Below are 21,573 nucleotides of genomic sequence, written 5' to 3' on the forward strand. Positions count from 1 at the left end.
ACAGAGAATTCTCTGGAAGTTGCTGCATTTGAGCTCTCGAGCAAATATTGAACTTTGTGTGGTTTTTAATCCTCCTCTCGCACCAGTTCCACCAGCCACAAAGGCTGGTGGAACTGGTGCGAAAACCGACTCAGCAAAACCGACAACTCTAGAATTATGAACGAGCTTGAGAAACTTAAAAACTAATGATGGACCACCATTAGAGACAGATGTTTCTAAGTTTCTAATGTTTCTAAGTTCTTTCAAGATGTATTTTCAAATTTAGGCAAACAGTTGGACGTTGGTCAGTCAGCACAAGTTGGTCCTGAGAAGTTTGTGCGTGAACTTTATGGCAAACCTCACGTGGATAATGTTATCAATCGCAGATGTGTCATTTTTCAGCACCAAAAATGAAAACCTTATCATTTCTGTGTTAGAAATGAATCCTTCCAAATTTTCGAAACTCTTATCTTTATAATTTGGTGAGAGTTATAAACATTTTCTTGATGATTGGGACGCACACTCTTCTAAATAAAATGCTATTTTGATTGAAAATTTATGCAAATGATGATCACAAACGTGATATTGGTCATATATAAGATATTATTTGACAAAGTATATAAAAGAGTTCGAGAAAAACTTCGTCTTTATAATTTGTAGATTTGTTTATGAATTTTTTTTTTTTTACGTAGGTTTAGTTAGTATTACTAGTAAATCATATCACGAATTCCTGTACCACTGATATATTCCCTCTATAAAGAAAAATGATGGATACACCTTTTATCATTTGATTTTGACCAATCGACTGTAATTCAGAAACAGTCTTCATCACTAACGACACTGTTTCGCAGTGTAAAACAATCAACCATATGAAATTGCACAATCTACAAAATTGAAAAACAATATGGCATATTAAAAAAACACTGTGTCATTCTTTTATAAGAACAATTGTAATTGCTTCTTATTTAATTTGTTTGACTACTAAAGCATAAGTAAGGAAGGTACGCAAATGATAGTTAAACAAGTGTCATTTGCCAATCGTAAACTTTATTGAAACATGAAACATAAATATGATGCTACCAATGAAATAACTTACATTTCATATTTAAATATACTGATAATACATCGCATACTAAAATCTAAGCAATCAAATGAAATAACCATAAATTTGAGTAACATTGTGATAGATTCGGCATTTACTACATTGATTGGTATCGTTGGTTCAGCCCCGATCACAGATTACTAGGAAATCGATAGATTCATTATCTATTGATAATCTACGTAAATGCTGTAAATTTTGAACCATGTCTTTTGGATTTGAAGACTGTCCATTTATTTGCAATTGTCTGTTCAATTCGAAGATTGTCTGACCACCGACCAGGTAGTTTTAAGTTTCCTTGATTGTCGTTGTTAAATACCTGAATGACTATTTATTACTGGAAATTGCCTTAAGAGCGTGACGATCACTTGACAGTCGTGTGGATCGTCTACTACATTTGTTAGATGGGTCAAAATCAAATGATAAAAAGGTGCAGTAACACCCACTTGTGTTGACCTTAAATTTTTTATACATTATTAATGAGAATAACTTGTCCACAACGCCGCCTTTTGAAAGGTTGCCGGCGATGCATCATATGCCCAAGGTTTATTATGTCTCGCCTTACGTAAATCACTACTAATTTTAAGCATTTTAAGCTTCAATTTAGGTAAATTACATCTATTTCAAGCACGCGACGCCTCATTTTCCGAGTATATATTCAGTGATTTCGGGCCTCGTCCCCCAACGCCGCCCACTGGAGGGCGGTCGCCAACGTCCGTAACTTCAGCTCGGGTTTGTTTACATCCGCGGCCTCCGCGCAGGGAGAAACGACCCCCACTTCAGACGTGTTTGACGGCGAACGCCCGTCGAAATAGACGTGTTTGTGACCCCGGCGTATTGTGGGTTGCCTTTGCGACGTCGGGGAGGCAAAAGACGGGCGTTTTACGCCCGGAAACGACGGCAAACGAGGAGAAATAAGGCGTGCGCTACGGCTCCTGAATTAAGGGGGCCCCGGGTGAGACCCTATGCGTTGTGGGGAAGGAGCGGGAGAGAGAGAGAGAGTGAGTGAGTGAAAGAGGGATAATGGGGAGAGAGAGAGAGTGAGAGAGAGGGTGAAAGGGGAATAAGGAGAGAGAGAGAGAGAGAGAGAGAGAGAGAGAGTGAAAGAGGGATAATGGGGAGAGAGAGAGAGGGTGAAAGGGGAATAAGGGGAGAGAGAGAGAGAGCGAGAGAGAAAGAGTGAGGGAGAGAGATATTGAGAAAGAGGGGGAGAGAGAGAGAGAGAGAGAGAGGGATAATGGGGAGAGAGAGAGAGAGAGAGGGTGAAAGGGGAATAAGGAGAGAGAGAGAGAGAGAGAGAGAGAGAGAGAGAGAAAGAGGGATAATGGGGAGAGAGAGAGGGTGAAAGGGGAATAAGGGGAGAGAGAGAGAGAGAGAGCGAGAGAGAAAGAGTGAGGGAGAGAGATATTGAGAAAGAGGGGAGAGAGAGAGAGAGAGAGAGAGAGAGAGAGAGAGAGGTGAAAGGGGAATAAGGAGAGGGGGAGAGAGAGAGAGAGAGAGTGAGGGTGAAAGGGGAATAAGGGGATAGAGAGAGAGAGAGAGAGAGAGAGAGAGAGAGAGAGAGAGAGAGAGGGGGCATTCCGGATCTACCTGGTGACTCCGCAGGCTAGCCTGGCGTAGCCTAACACAGCCTGACGTCGCTTAACTTAACCACGTTCTTATAACGACGGGAAACCTTATTAAACCCCATACCTGAAGCGAAGGCCATTTTGTCCCCTTTACTGCACCTCCTTCCATATTCTCTCTCTTCCATCTGACTTCCCACAACCCTCTCCTAACACTCATTTCGAAGTGCAGCCGCGAGGGTTCCCTCCTTTTAGCCTTTCAAACCCTTTCAAACCTTTCACTGCCAATTTCTGTTTCAGGGCTTTTAACTTGAGTTCCCATTCTCCGCAGTCGCTCTCGGACGATTCGCGGACTCGCGCGTTCGCGGCTTTTTTCGCGTAATTCAAGCCGTCGTGATCGCGGTTTCCGTTGCGAATGTACGGAGAGTTCACAGGGACAGGATTGTAACCTAACCTTACGCAGGGCACCGTGCCCTACCTGGCGGGTTGGGGAGACCTTCCACAAACACACCTTAAACCTGACCTAAAGTTGCTGAAAACCTTCGTAGTCCGGATCATGCTGTTCTGGGTAAATGTGCGGGAGACGGCCGCACAGGGATACCATTTATCGATGAAATTTGTCTTATTCATTAAATAGGATAAATTCCGGGTAAAGATACCGTGAAATTCCGGGTAAAGATACCGTGAAATTCCGGGTAAAGATACCGTGAAATTCCGGGTAAAGATACCGTGAAATTCCGGGTAAAGATACCGTGAAATTCCGGGTAAAGATACCGTGAAATTCCGGGTTAAGATACCGTGAAATTCTGGGTTAAGGTACCGTGAAATTCCGGGTAAAGATACCGTGAAATTCCGGGTTAAGATACCGTGAAATTCCGGGTAAAGATACCGTGAAATTCCGGGTAAAGATACCGTGAAATTCCGGGTAAAGATATCGTGTGACAAGCACTGTATGGCAATTTGCTTTGAGAAAAGTTACAGTTTTCCTTCGTGCCGGTAACTCCTGTTAACAAGATAGTTAAGATCAGTACAAAAGTGAATAGGGGGTAATGATCTGTTTAAGTCGATTCCAGCTCTCCTAATCGGAATGTGGTGCATTTTTAATGAGTTTCAGCGACCAAAATCACCAGTTGCTGATGACGTAAAGTAACCTAAGAATAATGTTCGTGTTTATGGGAAATACTCAGTCATTCTTAACCGTTCTTCCAGCCTGGGGACAAGCGCGCAGGTCATTCGATAGCGTAGGAGGAATCTGGCGGAGACGCAGATTTATATTATCGATTGGGAGATGCGTGTGTGTGGTCCCTTAGAGAAGATTGATTATCCTTGATTGTTTTAAGTGTCAAGACCTTAAACTAAGCCTGATGATGTATCTGCCGTACGTACGTAAAGATTAATTCCCTTACTTCGCAGGTAACGCACGAGTGGAGGATTGTCGTCAACTCGAGAAGGCACCGGAGGATAGAAAGTGGAGCTAAAGCGACAGCTAAAGTGAAGTGTCTGTCCTTCGATATTACCGAGAGACCTCAGTAGGAGGATTTGAGCTCTTCCTGGGGGCTAGCGGTACACATCCCCCTCGAATACCGGGGATCGACTGCAGCTCAAGTTCTCGCGGTGCAAGAGAACCTGTACCATCGATCGACTGTACGTATATACACCATGCGGGCAAATGCAGTAGTTGCATCTTCAATGTCTGACAAGCAAGGAACATTCGTCTTGTATGAATGTTCGTCACAGATTTCTCTTTTCAGGCTGCAAAGCTTATTATTATTATTATATTATTATTATTATTATTATTATTATTATTATTATTATTCAAAAGTTGAACCCTATTCATATGGAACAAGCTGCTAATCGATAGATAAATGAAAATGTGGATTATTAACCTGCAAGGAGAATAGCATTTGCCTGAACTTCGGAAGTTCCAATTTCACGACGTCCGCAGTCAAACGATTGGAGGAACGAAGGACCTCTGGAAATGACGAGTTCGACGGCGAGACACTTTTACTGTACCGTTCGTTAATTCGTATCCGCTCCTAACACTTGTTCAATAGAGGAACTGCTTAACCTTTTTATTCTTCACAGTTTTTAACACACTTTGAATATTGTCTAGATATATCGGAACCAACAGTAATTTCATTACTTCCTAACCTAGATTAACCTGTACTTACCACATAGCATTCAGTTCGAAGATGGTGGCATACAAAGAATACTTCTTTCTGAAAAGCAAGATTAACTTTATCGGTTATTACACTCATTTTCCTTCTTCCAGATCCACGTTCTTGGTGTCGAAGGTCGAGACTGTCTCAAGACGGGAAGATTTTTCCAGTCAAGGTCTGATGGATCTGCGCACCTATGCCTAGTACCTAGAGTCTAGTCGGGGAACATCCCTAGACAACGGAGATGCACGTCGTAAGTAATTGATGGGTTTGTGTGGAAAAATGTACCTTTCTTTAATCAGTAATTACACTCATTATTTGCGAGAGTTTGACGTTGCATTGCATACGTCAGACTTCATATTTTGGTAACGGTCAGGGACATGGGTCAGTTACGAGGACTTTATGGTCTGGAGTGATATTCCAGCAGTCCGTCTCACCACCTTAACCTGGCTTCTTTCCAACGGTCCCTCCTCGTCCCTCGTAAGTGCCCAGGTTTCTGCCCCATATAATAGTACGGGCCTGATAACGGTCTTATAAATCTTCATTTTGAGCTCGATGGCATTTTCTTGTCTGAAACAACTCCGGTTACTTCTTGCCACGCTAAAAACCTTTCTTGCAGCCCTCCTCCTGCGTCTCCTGTAACGACTAAGTCGTCAGCAAACGACAGATCCCACCGTTCATCGTTGTTCCTTAGTTCTGATGTCAGTGCGTCTGTAACGACGGGGAACGAGAATGGACTCGGAGCTGATCCCTGATGGAGGCCCTCTTCCTCAGTTAAGACATTTCCATTTTCATCTTCGATAATTCCTGCCGCTCCCACTGCGTCCTGCCGGTCTTTTCGTCTCGTTTCTGCAAGTCTGCAGGTTCATCTTTTCTCCCTCCAGCGTCCCCACCTTCTCGTACCATTCTCTCCCGGCCTCTCTCCCTTTGCAGTCGCTGCCTTTTCGCTTTGTCCGTCTGTACGCCTCCCTTATTTGGTAGTTACCCTCTTCTGGCTGTACTCTTTTCCGTCACAGCAGTTTGAACCTCTTGGATTCCACCACCATGTTTCTTTTTCCCGCTGCCGCCGGCCCCACAATCTCTCTCACATCGTCCCATATCTCCCCAGGCGACTCTGTCTTCAGCTCACCAGTCCTATTTAATTCAGACAATATTTTTCGTGCCTTGACGTTTTCTGCGCCGTCTTGGGAAAGGTGGCGCTCGTTCTCCAGACTCTGAGGATATTATGCAATTTGAACCTCAGAAGTTCAAGTGAACACTAATCTTCTGTGGAGGCTGCTTGAATTTCAAGTCGATGGGCCCTTTGGTGGGTTCATCTTTTGAATAATATAATGATAATGAAGAGCATTTCTGCGACTGCTCCCAGGATCACAGCCACCATACCGCCAAGGTTTCAGAGACGTTCCTCTTTCGGTCAGAGCCATTTCTCTTCAAAGGACAGAGCCCCTTCGCTGGCACAGGCCTCTGCCGATTAACAGGTTTAGAAGACGGCGAAGAGCTTAGACGGCCATTCCGTGACCTCTTTTATCAGGATTTTCCTCATTCCTCCTTTTTATCATCTCGTTTTCTCTCTGTTTCTGCCTCAGGGTGGCTGTGTCTGTTAATCGTCAGGTTAGGGACAGAAAGTCTAACTTCTTGTTGTCAGATAGTCTGGGAACTCCGCTTGAACTTCTTCTTAGCCTAACGCTTCTGTCAGGCGATGCCTGAAGAGTTTGGCAGTTAAGTCCGTGGGACTTTGTGTCTTCTCGTGGGTCACCTTTGACTTAAACACTCACTCCCCTCCGACTTGATTTCTGTTCTGCACAGAGCTGGCCGCTACCAGACTCAAAATTGACCCTGTGTGTTCATTAAGTTTTCTAACGTTAACCTCTCGACTGATTCTGCTGACAGCTGATTCTTGTTGCAACTTCAATAGATTTCCCTCAATTTCCCCCTCAGCATCGAATGACCTCATCAGTTCCCAGTGCTTGGCCTTTGGCCTAAATTTTATGATCAGTTCAATTCCAGATTTCAAGTTGAATTCCCTGCGCGCGCTTACGCAGTAAAGGCCCGATGTTTTATCTTTTTTCAAGAGTTGTCGGAGGTTTTCTCCACGGTATTGAAATTGCTTGAGAACGGCGAAGTTTTCTTTTTGTCCGTGACTAAACGGACCGTCTGTCGTGAAGTCAATCCTAGCGCCTTTGAAGTGGGGCGTTTTTGCCGAAGTTGTGAAATGACTTGCATCGAAGATTGTTAAGCCATGAAGTAAGCTAGTCCAAACGGTTTGCTTCCTTAAGTGGTTAAAAAGTCTAGATTCTGATGAAATCAGTTCCTTTTAAATTTCACAACTGGGTCAGTTGGAAACGATGGAGATTCTGTAATTCCTTAGACTGATTTGTTGTCGATTGTGTTGTGGGCTTTCTCACGAAAAATATCTGACTGTTAGCGTTTCTTTACAGTCTTTAATTTACTCGATAGTCCGTGCATAAAAATAACGGATCGCATACGCTGTTCGTACAGATGTCAGGTCATGTCGGCTGTTTGTCAAATTTCCGTGGGTCAGTAAAGACCGACCGATTCTAAGACAAGTCAGAATGGGGTTGTTCTTATCTGTTCTAACTTCTTTAGATTATTCCTGAACTCGAAATTTAATTTTTTGCGCCAGAGCACGATTATTTATTATAATTCCGAAGGCTTATCTCTACCACTCTGGGCCGTATTTGCTCCGCATGTTGACGAAGTTCTGGGTTGTGTGGACGGCTTTTAGGAAAGCATTTCAAATGCTTTATATTTGATGATTCAGACAGTCTGCTGAGTCTAGACTTTTTTTTTTTATAAACATACCCCTTTGATCAAAAGGTCTGTGTTGGTGAATCACGTGGTTGAATAGAAGAGTTTGGGAAGAATTTAAAAGCCACCATACACTTATTATCTGAGGCTGAATTGTATATATGGACGTAAAAGTGTCTTTGTACAGCAATGTCGGTGTCTGTGTGTCAACTCCCTGATTTTGAGATCATGTTTTTCTCAAATGTAATGCGTTTTTTTGCATTTGGAGTTTATACAGGCACTGGTACCTGCCAAAAATTAGGCCCAGGAACCTTGCTGGTCGACTTACGAGAATGTGATCATCACAGATCTTAGACTTAAAAGCATTTGTACTAACTAAGTCTCATTCTTGTAAAAGTCTTCCAACCGAATGTTTTTTCAACTAATTCCGAGAGAGTGTCAGCCCACAATTATCCTTGACGTTAAGTCTAAATATGGTATGGAATGCCCGAGTCGCTTTTGATAAATTTGGCGAGAAATTATTGGTTTCTTTGTGGTATCTTGTGGTATGTGGTTGAGAGATGATGTTACTTCTCAGAAAGTCCAGAGCATCTTTGAAACCGAGTGCTGCTGCACGTCGGTTTTTTTCTTTGGCGACAAACGTGACGTAGTTGTCTTGAAGACTTAAAGAAAGAAATATTTGAAATTAATTATCGCTTTCAAATCTGCATCATCCAGGGTGATTTTGTCATAAACTAACTTCCTGTCATCTGTTGATGCTCATGATTTGTCCCCTTGTTGTAAACTTGATGATGTTGGTTGATAATCTTGATAATCTTGAGTAATCTGGTCTCGAGACCATTTACGTTCAGCGGGGTCATACGATTGTTGAATGTCTTGTGTCGCGGGAGATTAAAACCGGGGTTATGTCTTTGCCGTTCGTGACGAGTCCCGGTTGTCGTAACTGGTTCAACCTGTCGTTACGAGTTTCATTGTAATTTTGTGTGTTTTTCCGTATCAAGTTTGAACTTAACGACTTCCGTGCTTATCAGGAACTGTGTTAAATAGCTGTTAGTTGTAATATGTATGGAAGATATTGAAGTGTAGGCTATAATATATAATATAGAGAAATGTTCACTAATTACTGTATTTTCATGTCATTTTTGTGACTAATTGCATTTTTTGTGATGAAACTGTTGCAATACTTAGCATAGGCATTTCTAGAATTGTATTTTGGTGTCCGAACTATCAAAATAGACTGTTATAAGCGTTTTCAGAGGGCTTAGCTGTATCTTGGATAGCGAGGTGAGCCCTCTGTTGATTGGTTTGTGGTTTGTGACGTTAATAGATCAGGAGAGAGAGAGAGAGAGAGAGAGAGAGAGAGAGAGAGAGAGAGAGAGAGAGAGAGAGAGAGAGATCAGAGCAGGACTGAATTTGCTCCCGGCTTCAACAGACACGTTTCGTTTTAGTACCTTTTCAAATCTTGCATATTTTCTCTTTGTTCTACGTTACCTCAAGTAATTGCTGTTCCGTAAATAGCTTCTCCAATTGATCGTCAATCCCTCGTACCGTCAGCTCCAGTTTAGCCTCTGCCGCAGACGTCCCGATCCTTGTTTGAAGTATCCGCAGTCCTGTGTTGGAAATAATCTTACTTTATATTAAGGATATTAATTCAAGGTTCAGCCCGTGGCGAAGATATCGGTGGGTTACAGTACGTTATATTCGTAAGCGAACAGTTCTTTGGAATAAGGTCTTGAAGGTGGATTTAATTTAGTTGTGTCGGAAAATGCATCGGGAAGTGTGTGGTTTTGTTGAAAGTTTAGTTTAATAAAAAGTTAATTGATTTTGTTAGTATTTCACAGAATTTTGCCTAATAGATTATAGTTAGTGAGTACAGTGATGGAATCGTCATTGAATTTAGGGAAAGTAGACTTTGGTCCTCGTACCTTTTGTGTCAGGGACGAACTGTATTGGCGCGTTAATTTTGAGGTCCCGAAACGAGAGCTAGATTTTATTGCTTTTTTTACGTTAGGAGGAATGAGCATCGTACCTGTCGTTTTGTCGAGCGCTTTGTATGTTCTTGTTTGAGGTGGGCTTAAAATCAGCCATCTTAGTATAACGTTAAAGTAATATTGAGTTTTTTTTTTTATATTTATAAGGTGCTTGCTGTTTTTAGTAAAGAATTTCATTTACTAGATAAAATGTTTACATAAGTACGGATTAAAAACATGTCTGTGCGAATTAGTTATAAAGCGTAGCCTGCCCACTGATTTATTCGAAGGGCCGCGGTAATTTGACCGCGCGAAGGTAGCGTAGTCGGTAGTCTTTTAATTGGAGGCTTGAATGAATGACCGTCTCACTTACGGCGTCTGAATTAAAATTTCAGCCAGGTGTAGCCGTTTAGCTGGTGGGACTGTCCGACCTTTAAAGTTTCACACGATTTGAGTTCAAACCGGTGCGAGCCAGGTTGGTTTCTGTCTCTTAGAAGCTTAAAAATGGCTTTACTACGAAAGGATTGAGCTTTTGAGATAGTCGTTACGTAATTTCATTCCTTACAATTTGTCTCCTGCGTTTAGCTTATTTATTGCTTCGGTTTGTTTGCGTTTAATACCGTACGAACTTGGTTTGTCTTCGTTTGAACTTGGGGTTTCGTTCTTTCTTTGTTTCACCAGGGCAAGGGTATATATGGGGGCAAGATGGGCTTCTAACTCTTGGGCTGTCTTCGTGCCGTTGCCCAGACTACTTCGTACGAGGTACGCCTCGCTTTAACTCTACTTAGCGTATTGTTTTTAGCGGGACCGTATGATTTGGGGTTGTTCGAAAGTTATCAACGTTACTGTTGATTTTTCCTCTTAGGATTTGAATGCGGATTTGCTTCTTGTTCGGACTCTGATTTTGCAGAAGGCGAGTCCGAATTAGTGTCTGGCTTTAATGCTGAATATAGGGACGGTGATTAAAGGTTTTATGGAGGCTACCTCAGGATAGTTTTGTAAGAAAATTAGGAAGAAGGAGAAGACTTAGATTTTGTCCTGTGAGGATGTATGGGTCTTCTACTGGTCGGGCCCCAGTTCATGCGAGTCAGATTACGATCCTAATTATAGAGCAAAACAAGATTCGTCTGACTGGGTAGAAAGCTATTCTTCGGAAGTCGTTTTTGCGTGTGAACGGTAAAATGAACAGAATGGCTATAACTCCCCCTAGTTTATTTGGAATTGACCGTAGGATTGCGTGGTTGGATGTGTGCTGGAAATGAAGTTATTTGGGTCTCCAAGTAGGTAGGGATGATTAGGGCAGCCAGTGTGACTACGAATCCTACGACGTCTTTGAATGAATAAAATAATCACTCCCACTGATTCTTCGGCCGATGTGTCTACGCAGGCAAGTGAAAAAGAACGAGGCACCATTGGCGTGAACTGTTCGGAGGAGTCATCCGTAATTTACGTCTCGAAAAGGCTGGGTCTACGTTTGCCGTGTAATGCGTTGCGATTTGAACCATTAAGCATATACCCAGGAGAGATCCGAAATTTCAGAGGGTGAAAATGTTGGCTGGATTGGGCAGGCCTGCTAGGGCTCCGTTAGCGATTCTAAAAAGCGGGCGAGATTTTCGTATCGGCGTTGCCATTAGGATGTTCGGAGGGGCCCAGAGAAGGTTGATCTTAGTTTGACGACAGCAGTAGGAGTTAGCAACGAATCTAAGACTACGCTGACTTCATAGGGTCCATTCGTGGCCTTTTGCCTTGCAATTGATTGACAGGAAACACATCTGTAACCGCTGTGGCATCCTGTGTGTGTCCACATTCACTGCAGTTTGTGCATCGTAAGGGTTACAGTACGTAGATTCTAACATTTTGGAAGTTACCGTCTACTCATGTCCAACCGAGGCTCGATCTCGGGTCGGGTTACCAGCAAGAGGTTACAATAATTAAAGTATTTTGACTCGGAATTTCAATCCTCGACGGAAGCTCGTGCGATCCAGATGTCATTTTTTATCATTTTCAGATATTCGTACTTGGAGTATCTCTCTCTCTCTCTCTCTCTCTCTCTCTCTCTCTCTCTCTCTCTCTCTCTCTCTTTTGTACTTTATCTGAAGACTCAGAAAGTGGAACCAGGGGCTGTGCCAGAGAATCCTGACCTCCTTAGAAGGATTCGAACCTGCGTTGGGAGTATCGGGACGAGGTCACATTACCCGACCTGACCTGGGTAGCGATAGGCGTCGTTAGGCTGGATGAAGAGAGGCTGTGGAAATATTTGTCTAGTGTTAGTCATAGGTGCTGTTTAGTTACGAATACATGCGAGTGTAAATGAATACAGTATGCATAAGCGAATAAGGCTGCATAGATGCTGTTTAGTCACGTGTAAGCACGAACGAATATACGTGAGTGAATCTGTGTGGAGATCTAATTGTTCCTCCCTCGGGGATACGCTCAGGATAGGAGTATACGCTCACGATAGGAATATACGCTCATGATAGGAATATACGCTCATGATAGGACTGTGTGATAGTGCATCGGAACGTCGTCATTTCGATAACTAACGTTGTCTTTCTCTCGTTTTCGTTTCAGGACACGTCTGCCCGGAGGACTCCAGCCGCGAAGATTTGAGAATCCGACTGCCAACTTTTTTTTTTCCTGCAAGATTGAAACTCGAGAGCGTTTGGGCGTCGCACGAGCTAGATCCCGAAGAAGTGATTTGCGACAGGACGTTTTCTTAGTTTTGGGATGAATGTCGTATTTTTTACGTCCACGATAACTCTGACAGGTTCAAGTGAGAGTGTTAAAGATGAGAAGACGCTGTCGTGAAATTTAGGGAAAAGTGGAAATGACTCGTCTCCTATAAAAGAACTCTTGACTGCGTGTGCGAACGCACGGAGGCCACAGGAGACGTTGATAGAGCCGGATCTCGGGGTTGCCTGAGTTCGAGCCCGGAGGCGTCGCACGCCGGACATGTCCGTGAAAATGGAGACGGAAGAGCAGCAGCTGCCGTTGTCTTCGATCAAGCAGGAGAACGAGAACTCGGAGGACGACCTGATGCCTGCGGCCACCCCGGATGGCTCCTCTGTGCTGGAGCCCTACGTGGAGATCAAGACCGAGCCGGGGATCATCGACCCCGACCAGATCGACGAGAAGAAGGACGAGAGAGGAGAGAAGGAGCCGCAGCAGAAGGACAAGAAGCGGTACACCTGCTCGGAATGCCAGCACAAGTTCTCCCGCTCGGGCGACCTCAGGAAGCACATGCGGACTCACACCGGGGAGAAGCCCTTCACCTGCTCGGAGTGCCAGACGAGCTTCTCCCGGCTGAGCAACCTCAAGACACACATGAGAATCCACACGGGGGAGAAGCCGTACACCTGCCCGGAGTGCCAGACGAGCTTCGCCCTGTCGAACAACCTGAAGACGCACATGAGGACGCACACGGGCGAGAAGCCCTTCAAGTGTCCCGAGTGCCAGAGCAGCTTCTCGCAGTCGAGCAGCCTCAAGATCCACCTCAGGACTCACACGGGGGAGAAGCCCTTCACCTGCTCGGAGTGCCAGAGCCGCTTTTCCAAGTCGGGTCACCTCAGGAGGCACATGAGGACGCACACGGGCGAGAAGCCCTTCAAGTGCGCCGAGTGCCCCAGCAGTTTCTCATGCCTGGGCAACTACAAGATCCACATGAGGAACCACGCGGGCGACAGGCCCTTCGGCTGCACCGAGTGCCCCAGCCGCTTCGCCCGCCTGGCCGACCTCAAGGGCCACATGCGGATCCACACGGGGGAGCGGCCGTACTCCTGCCCGCTGTGCGAGAGCGCCTTCTCCCAGTCGAGTCACCTGAAGAACCACATGCGGACGCACACGGGCGAGAAGCCGTTCAGCTGCTCCGAGTGCCGGAGCTGCTTCTCCCGGTCGTCGGACCTGAAGATCCACATGCGGACGCACACGGGCGAGAAGCCCTTCGCCTGCGCCGAGTGCCAGAACAGCTTCTCCACCTCCAGCCACCTCAAGAGGCACATGACCACCCACACGGGGCAGAAGCCCTTCAGCTGCGCGGAGTGCCCCAGCGCCTTCTCCTGCTTGAGTAACTTCAAGCTGCACATGAGAATCCACACGGGGGAGAAGCCCTTCTCGTGCACGGAGTGCCCCAGCGCCTTCTCCCGGTCGAGCCACCTCAAGTCCCACATGGCGACGCACACGGGGGAGAAGCCCTTCGCCTGCCCCGTGTGCGAGTGCCGCTTCGCCCTGGCCCACGGCCTCAAGAGGCACATGAAGACCCACGACTGACGACGTCTCTCGTCCCTACCGCGATTCCTCCAGTTTTTCCCGTCTTTCTTTTCTCCGTTTCGTCTCTCTTGTGTCGTGAGTCTTTTCCTCTTCTTCTTTGCCCTTTCCACCCGCCTTACGTCTTCATTCCCACCTCCCTCCCTTCCTTCGTTTCTGTTCCTCGCGTTTTATGCCTTCCTGACGCTGCGTTTCCCGGGAGCTCTTCCCTGACCTCCGTCTGTTTCCGAGTCTTCGTTCTCGAGCTTCCGTCTGTTCTCCTGACGTCCCCTCTCCCCTTCCTTCGTTTTCGTCCAGATCGTTCCATCCGATCTCCTTCGACCTTCTCCGACCTTCTCCGAGTCGTGCCGTTGTGGTTCGTCTTTTTAAATCCCGGGTTACTTTCCCGAGCGACTTTGATTAATGGTTGCTTTAGCTTAGTTGACAAAGTCATTGTTATCGTCATGTTGTTCGTTTTATTCCTGTAATTTTTGGGGCTTAACTTTGTAACAGTTTGTAATTTTTTGTCGTCGTCATTTTGTAATTGCTTATATAAAGTTGTAAGTGTGAAATTACTTTTTGGTTTTATTATCCAGGTGATGTATATTACTGGGCCTGATACTTTCGGGCTTTGTAAAGTGTTCATGTATAGACCTTATACTAAGAGGCTCTGTAAAGTGTTCATGTATACACCTAATACTTATAGGCTTTGTAAAGTGTTCATGTTTATAGGCTTTATAGAGGGCTTACAAGCAGGGTCTAAGGAGCCATGAATTTAACAGCAGGGTCTAAAGAGCCATTACCTACTTACAAGCAGTGCCTAAGGAGCCATTAACTTAACAGCAGGGTCTAAAGAGCCATTACCTACTTACAAGCAGTGCCTAAGGAGCCATTAACTTAGCAGGGTTTGTGGAGCCATTACCTACTTACAAGCAGTGCCTAAGGAGCCATTAACTAAACAGCAGGGTTTGTGGAGCCATTACCTACTTACAAGTAGTGTCTAAGGAGCCATTAACTAAACAGCAGGGTTTGTGGAGCCATTACCTGCTTACAAGCAGGGTCCAAGGAGCCATTACCTGCTTACAAGCAGAAGGATAATGAAAGGAACAGCCATTTCCACTGACAATTTTATAATTACCAAAAATTACATTAAAATTAAGCTTAAAATTACAATTACATTTAATCATTACTGAATAACATTACATACGGGGTTCCTCAGGGTTAATGTTGCAGTGCCACCCCCTTTTCTCTGTTGCCCTGAGGGAGTTCTTCCAGGGGTTCCCCAGGGGAGTGTCCTCTCACTGGTGGATCTTCCTGTGTCTCCTGAGGGAGTTCTTCCAGGGGTTTGTCAGGGTTAATGTTGCAGTGCCACCCCCTTTTCTCTGTTGCCCTGAGGGAGTTCTTCCAGGGGTTTGTCAGGGTTAATGTTGCAGTGCCACCCCCTTTTCTCTGTTGCCCTGAGGGAGTTCTTCCAGGGGTTTGTCAGGGTTAATGTTGCAGTGCCACCCCCTTTTCTCTGTTGCCCTGAGGGAGTTCTTCCAGGGGTTCGTCAGGGTTAATGTTGCAGTGCCACCCCCTTTTCTCTGTTGCCCTGAGGGAGTTCTTCCAGGGGTACCTCAGGGGAGTGTCCTCTCACTGGTGGACCTTCATGTGTCTCCTGAGGATGTGCGACAACGAGAAGCTGCGGTTGCACTCGGCGCAGGCGAAGGGCTTCTCGCCCGTGTGCGTCCGCATGTGCCTCTGAAGGATCCCCGACTGGGAGAAGCTGGTCTGGCAGACGTCGCAGGTGAAGGGCTTCTCGCCCGTGTGCGTCCGCATGTGCTTGCGGAGGCTGCCCGACCGCGAGAAGCTGCTCTGGCAGACCGTGCAGCTGTACGGCTTGAACCCCAGGTGCGACCGCGTGTGGGCCTTGAGGCTGCCCATGCACGAGAAGCGGCTCTCGCACGCCGAGCAGGCGTAGGGCTTCTCGCCGGTGTGCGTGCGGGCGTGCCTCCTGAGGTGGCACGAGCTGGTGAAGCTGCTGGGGCACTCGGCGCAGGCGAAGGGCTTCTCGCCCGTGTGGATCCTGGTGTGGACCTTGAGGTCGTTCGACCGCGAGAAGCTGCTGCCGCACACCGCGCAGGCGAAGGGCTTCTCCCCCGTGTGGCTCCTGACGTGGTCCTTGAGGTGGCTGGACTGCGAGAAGGTGCTGGGGCACATGGTGCAGGCGAAGGGCCTCTCCCCCGTGTGCGTCCGCATGTGGCTCTTCAGCTCGAAGGAGCGGGAGAAGCTGCTGGGGCACTCGGAGCAGGCGAAGGGCTTCTCGCCCGTGTGCTTCCTCATGTGCAGCCGCAGGTTGCTCAGCTGGGTGAAGCTGCCCTGGCACTCGACGCAGGTGAAGGGCTTCTCTCCTGTGTGCGTCCGCATGTGCCTCCGCAGGTGGCTGGAGCTGGAGAAGCAGCTGTCGCACTGGGCGCAGGCGAAGGGCCTCTCCCCCGTGTGCGTCCGCATGTGGATCTTCAGGTCGTACGGCCGGGAGAAGCAGCTCTCGCACGCCGTGCAGGCGAAGGGCTTCTCCCCCGCCGCGGGGCCCCCGGGCGCCTTCTCACCCGTGTGGATCCTCGCGTGCCTCCTGAGGTGGCTCGACGTCGAGAAGCGGCTCTGGCACTCGGCGCAGGCGAAGGGCTTCTCGCCGGTGTGCGTCCGCGTGTGGATCTTGAGGCTGCTCGACCTGGAGAACCTGCTGGGGCACTCGGCGCAGGCGAAGGGCTTCTCGCCCGTGTGCGTCCGCATGTGGATCTCGAAGTGGCTGAAGCGGGTGAATCGGCTCTGGCACTCGGAGCAGGTGAACACCTTCTTCTTTCCCCCCGCCCCCGCGAGCGCCGGGTCTCCGCCTCCGCCCTCGTCTCCGCCTCCGCCCTCGTCTCCGCGGCCCGCCCGGGGCCACTCCGGCTCCAGCAGCTCCCCGCACGAGACGAAGGGTATCTCGGGCGCGTCGTCCCTCGGCGTCCCGCTCGTCTGCGCGTCGTCGTCGTCCTCCTCCTCGTCGCAGCCCAGCGGATCCCTCTCGAGCTTGACCGAGGCCGCGCACGGATACTTCACGTCGATCTTGTCGGGGTCGATGAACTCCGGCTCCGTCTTGATTTCCACGCAGGGCTCCGCGAACGCCGCCGAGCCGTCGTCCTCCGCGGCCTCGTTCTCCCGCTTGATCGACGGCGACGGCGGTGGACGACCGCCTCCCGATTCCATCTTCGAGGACGGGCTGCTGCTGCTGCTTCCCGAAGCAAAGCGCTGGATGGAACTCCTCCTCGGGATCGATCGCGGCCGCTCTCCCTGTTGTCGGCTTTCACAAATCTCCGCGGCCGAACCGTCTCCTCGCAGTCAACATTGCGTGAGGCACAGACGTTAACTCTGAGTCATTATAACGTCGCGGCTGACGTTCGGAGTCTTGGCAGAATCTGGAACGAAAAGAGGACGAATAAAGAGGTCTGGAACGCGAGGCGAGACGGAAGGGAGAGAGAGAGAGAGAGAGATTGAGGAAGAGAAAGAGGGAGAGAGAGAGAGAGAGAGAGAGATTGATGGAGAGAAAAAGAGAGAGAGAGAGAGAGAGCGAGGGAGAGAAAGGGGGAGAGGAGAGAGAGAGAGAGAGAGATTGAGGAAGAGAAAGAGGGAGAGAGAGAGAGAGAGAGAGATTGATGGAGAGAAAAAGAGAGAGCGAGGGAGAGAAAGGGGGAGAGGAGAGAGAGAGAGATTGAGGAAGAGAAAGAGGGAGAGAGAGAGATTGATGGAGAGAAAAAGAGAGAGAGAGAGGGAGAGAAAGGGGGAGAGGAGAGATTGAGGAAGAGAAAGAGGGAGAGAGAAAGAGATTGAGGGAGAGGTAGAGGGAAGCATCGCTAGCCCAGGCTACTCTAACGTACTAGCTAGCCTAAGGTCTTGCTAGCCCAACCTACTAGCTAGCCTAAGGTCTTGCTAGCCCAACCTACTAGCTAGCCTAAGGTCTTGCTAGCCAAACCCATGCAAACAGCCTAACCATATCAGGAAGAGGAAAGCATAGCTAGCCCAGGCTAGTCCAACCTACTAGCTAGCCTAAGGTGTTGCTAGCCCAGGCTAGTCTAACCTACTAGCTAGCCTAAGGTGTTGCTAGCCCAGGCTAGTCTAACCTACTAGCTAGCCTAAGGTCTTGCTAGCCCAGGCTAGTCTAACCTACTAGCTAGCCTAAGGTCTTGCTAGCCCAGGCTAGTCTAACCTAGAGAGCCTATATACACAACTTTAAAATATATGTATAAAATACATATGGAATATTGATGCAGGATATAAAATATCTATAAAAACAATATTATGTATAAAATACATTTATAAAATTTTTATAAAATATTTTAAAAAGGGGATAAAATACCCCCAAATGTGCCCCTAGCCTAACCCACATCCCCCCAGATATAAAATATATAAAATAGGTATAATATATTTATGTAGGATATAAAATATCTAGAAAAAGTTATATATATATATATATATATATATATATATATATATATATATATATCTTTATAAAAGATATAAAATAGGAACAAAATACCCACTGACATGCCCCTAGCCTAACCCACATCACCCACCTATAAAATACATATACAGAAAATGGGTATAAAATATTTATGTAAGATATAAAAATGTCTATAAAAATTATATTTATATATAAAATATGTCTATAAAATATATAGAACACATTTACAACAGGAACAAAATACCCAAACATGCCCCTAACCCTATGCCATAGTCTATATACACATATGTATAAAATTTTCATGATATAAAATGTCTATAAAGAATATATAGTTATAAAATACATTTATAAAATATATAGAACACATTTAAAGGGAATAAAATACCCCAACATGCCCCTAACCCTATGCCATAGTCTATATACAAATATAGGCTAGATTTTATATCCTATATATGAATATTTTATACATATTTTATATAACATATAAAATATGTACAAAATATTTATATAGGATATAAAATCTATATTATATTCTATATATATACACAATACATTTCTACAAGATATAGAACACATTTAAAATTTATACCCCCTGACATGCCCCTAGCCTAACCCACATCACCCAGATATAAAACACATATATAAAATATTTATGCAGGATATAAAATATCTGTGAAAATTATATTCTATATATAATATAGGTTTATGAAAGATATAAAATACAAATAAAACGGACAAAATGCCCCCAACATACCCCTGGCCTAACCCACATCACCCAGATATAAAACATATATAAAATATTGACTTAGGATATAAAAAAAATCTATAAAAATTATATTTATATAAAATACACTTATAAAAGATATAAAATACAAATAACACAGGAACAAAGTACCCCCCCAAATGGCCTGGCCTAGCCTAACCCACATCACCTGGATATAAAATACATATATAAAAAATACGTACAAAATATTTATATAGGATATAAAATATCTATAAAAATTATATTATATATATGAAATACGTTTATAAAATATATATAGAACATTTACAACGGGAACAAAATACCCCCGACATGGCCCTGGCCCAACCCACATCACCCGGATATAAAATACATATATAGAAAATAGTTATAAAATATTTATATAGGATACGAAATACCTATAAAAATTATATATCTAACACATAAAAGATATATATATATATAAAATAGGAACAAATACCCCCAGTGTACCCCTAGCCTAACCCACGTCACCCGGATATAAAAGACTATATAAAACTGGCATAAAATATTTACGTAGGATATAAAATATCCGCCCGAAGGCCTCAATGGAGGCTGGTGAGGTCCTCGGGACTCGGGGCAACCGTTCAGAAGATGAAGGCCGTGGAGACGCGGCCATGTAAACAAACCTTCTTCTTCTTGTTGGTGTTATTTAATTGTTTGTGTTTGTTCATTAATTGTTTGTGTTTGTTAAATAATTGTTTGTGTTTGTTCATTAATTGTTTGTTTTTGTTAAATAATTGTTTGTTTTTGTGAGATTTTGTTCGATCTGAAGAATGTTCAGTGTTTGTAGGATTTTTGTGGTTTGTAGGATTTCAAGATTTTTAGTACTTGTAGGATTTTTGTGATTTGTAGGATTTGAAGGATTATCAGTATTGGCAAGATTTTTGTGGTTTGTAGGAATCGAAGGATTTTCAGTATTGGTAGGATTTTTGTGGCTTGTAGGATTTGAAGGATTTTCAGTATTGGTAGGATCTTTGTGGTTTGTATGATTTAAAGGATTCTCAGTATTGGTAGGATTTTTCTGGTTTGTAGGATTTGAAGAATTTTCAGTATTTGTAGGATTTTTGTGGTTTGTAGGATTTGAAGGATTTTTAGTATCTAGAATTTTGTCGTTTGTAGGAGTTGAAGAATTTTTAGTTTATGTAGGATTTTTTGTGGTTTGTAGGATGTGAAGGATTTTTAGTATTTATACGATTTTTGCACTTTAAAGAATTTGAAGGATTTTTAGTATAGGATTTTTGCACTATAGAATTTGAAGGATTTTTAGTATTTGTAAGATTTTTGTAGTTTGTAGGATTTGAAGGATTTTTGGTATTTGTTGGATTTTTGTGGTTCATAGGATTTGAATAGTATTTGTAGGATTTGAAAAATAGTATTATAGGATTTTTGTAGTTTGTAGGATTTTTGTAGTTTTTAGGATTTCTAGGATTTTTATTATTTGTAGGATTTCAATGATTTATAGTATTTGTAGGAATTTTAGGATTTCAATTTGTAGGTTTTGTAATATTTCTGTTGCTAGGGTTTGTGGTATTTGTAGGATTTCTATATGTAGGATTTATAGTATTAGTAGGATTTCTATGGTTTATATGATTTGTCTGATTTTAGTATATGTAGGATTTCTTTTTGTAGGATTTGTAGTATATATTTGTGGGATTTTTATGGTTTGTAAGTTTTGTAGGATTTCGATTTGCAGTATGTGTAGGATTTCTGTGGTTTGTAGGATTTGTAAGATTCTATTAATATACACTATATATATATATATATATATATATATATATATATATATATATATATATATATATATATATATATATATATATATATATATATATATATATATAAACTCTTATGGAAAATACTCTTTAAAGTCTAATTCTTATGGAAAATACCCATGAAGTCTAACTCTTTTGGGAAATACCCTTTAAATTTTAACTTATGGTAAATACTCACGAAGTCTGACTCTTATGGAAAATACTCTTTAAAGTCTAATTCTTATGGAAAATGCTCTTAAAGTCTAACTCTTATGTAAAATGCTCTTAGTCCAACTCTTGTGGAAAATACTCTTAAAGTCTATTTAGAACTCTTATGGAAAATACTCTTTAAAGTCTAATTCTTATGGAAAATACCCATAAAGTCTAACTCTTATGGAAAATACTCTAAATTTTAACTCTTATGGAAAATACTCACAAAGTCTGACTCCTATGGAAAATACTCTTTAAAGTCTAATTCTTATGGAAAATACTCACAAAGTCTGACTCTTATGGAAAATACTCATAAGTCTAACTCTTATGGAAAATACTCATAAGTCTAACTCTTATGGAAAATGCTCTTAAAGTCTGACTCTTATGGAAAATACTCTTTAAAGTCTAATTCTTATGGAAAATACTCACAAAATCTAACTGTAATGGAAAATACTCGCGAAGTCTGACTCTTATGGAAAATACTCTTAAAGCCTGACTCTTATGGAAAATACTCACGAAGTCTAACATGTACAGTCTATAGTCTAACTCAAATAAAAGTTTAGGA

General features: G+C 44.1%; 2 protein-coding genes across 2 annotated transcripts; one reads left to right on the plus strand and one right to left on the minus strand.

Moving 5' to 3' along the window:
- The first annotated feature begins 1,760 nt into the window (after positions 1 to 1,760).
- On the plus strand, positions 1,761 to 14,358 carry LOC136838291 (oocyte zinc finger protein XlCOF6-like). Its single transcript, XM_067103170.1, has 4 exons — positions 1,761 to 2,033; positions 4,057 to 4,287; positions 4,916 to 5,055; positions 12,113 to 14,358. Exon 4 carries the CDS (start codon positions 12,494 to 12,496, stop codon positions 13,805 to 13,807), a length of 1,314 nt encoding a protein of 437 aa, XP_066959271.1. The 5' UTR covers positions 1,761 to 2,033; positions 4,057 to 4,287; positions 4,916 to 5,055; positions 12,113 to 12,493; the 3' UTR covers positions 13,808 to 14,358.
- A 538-nt stretch (positions 14,359 to 14,896) lies between these two features.
- On the minus strand, positions 14,897 to 19,712 carry LOC136838290 (oocyte zinc finger protein XlCOF6-like). Its single transcript, XM_067103169.1, has 2 exons — positions 19,561 to 19,712; positions 14,897 to 17,220 (listed from the first exon to the last, which is right to left on the minus strand). Exon 2 carries the CDS (start codon positions 17,009 to 17,011, stop codon positions 15,416 to 15,418), a length of 1,596 nt encoding a protein of 531 aa, XP_066959270.1. The 5' UTR covers positions 17,012 to 17,220; positions 19,561 to 19,712; the 3' UTR covers positions 14,897 to 15,415.
- Positions 19,713 to 21,573: the final 1,861 nt, after the last annotated feature.

This window comes from Macrobrachium rosenbergii, unplaced genomic scaffold, assembly GCF_040412425.1.
Source record: "Macrobrachium rosenbergii isolate ZJJX-2024 unplaced genomic scaffold, ASM4041242v1 60, whole genome shotgun sequence".
NCBI classification, from domain to species: Eukaryota; Metazoa; Arthropoda; class Malacostraca; order Decapoda; family Palaemonidae; genus Macrobrachium; species Macrobrachium rosenbergii.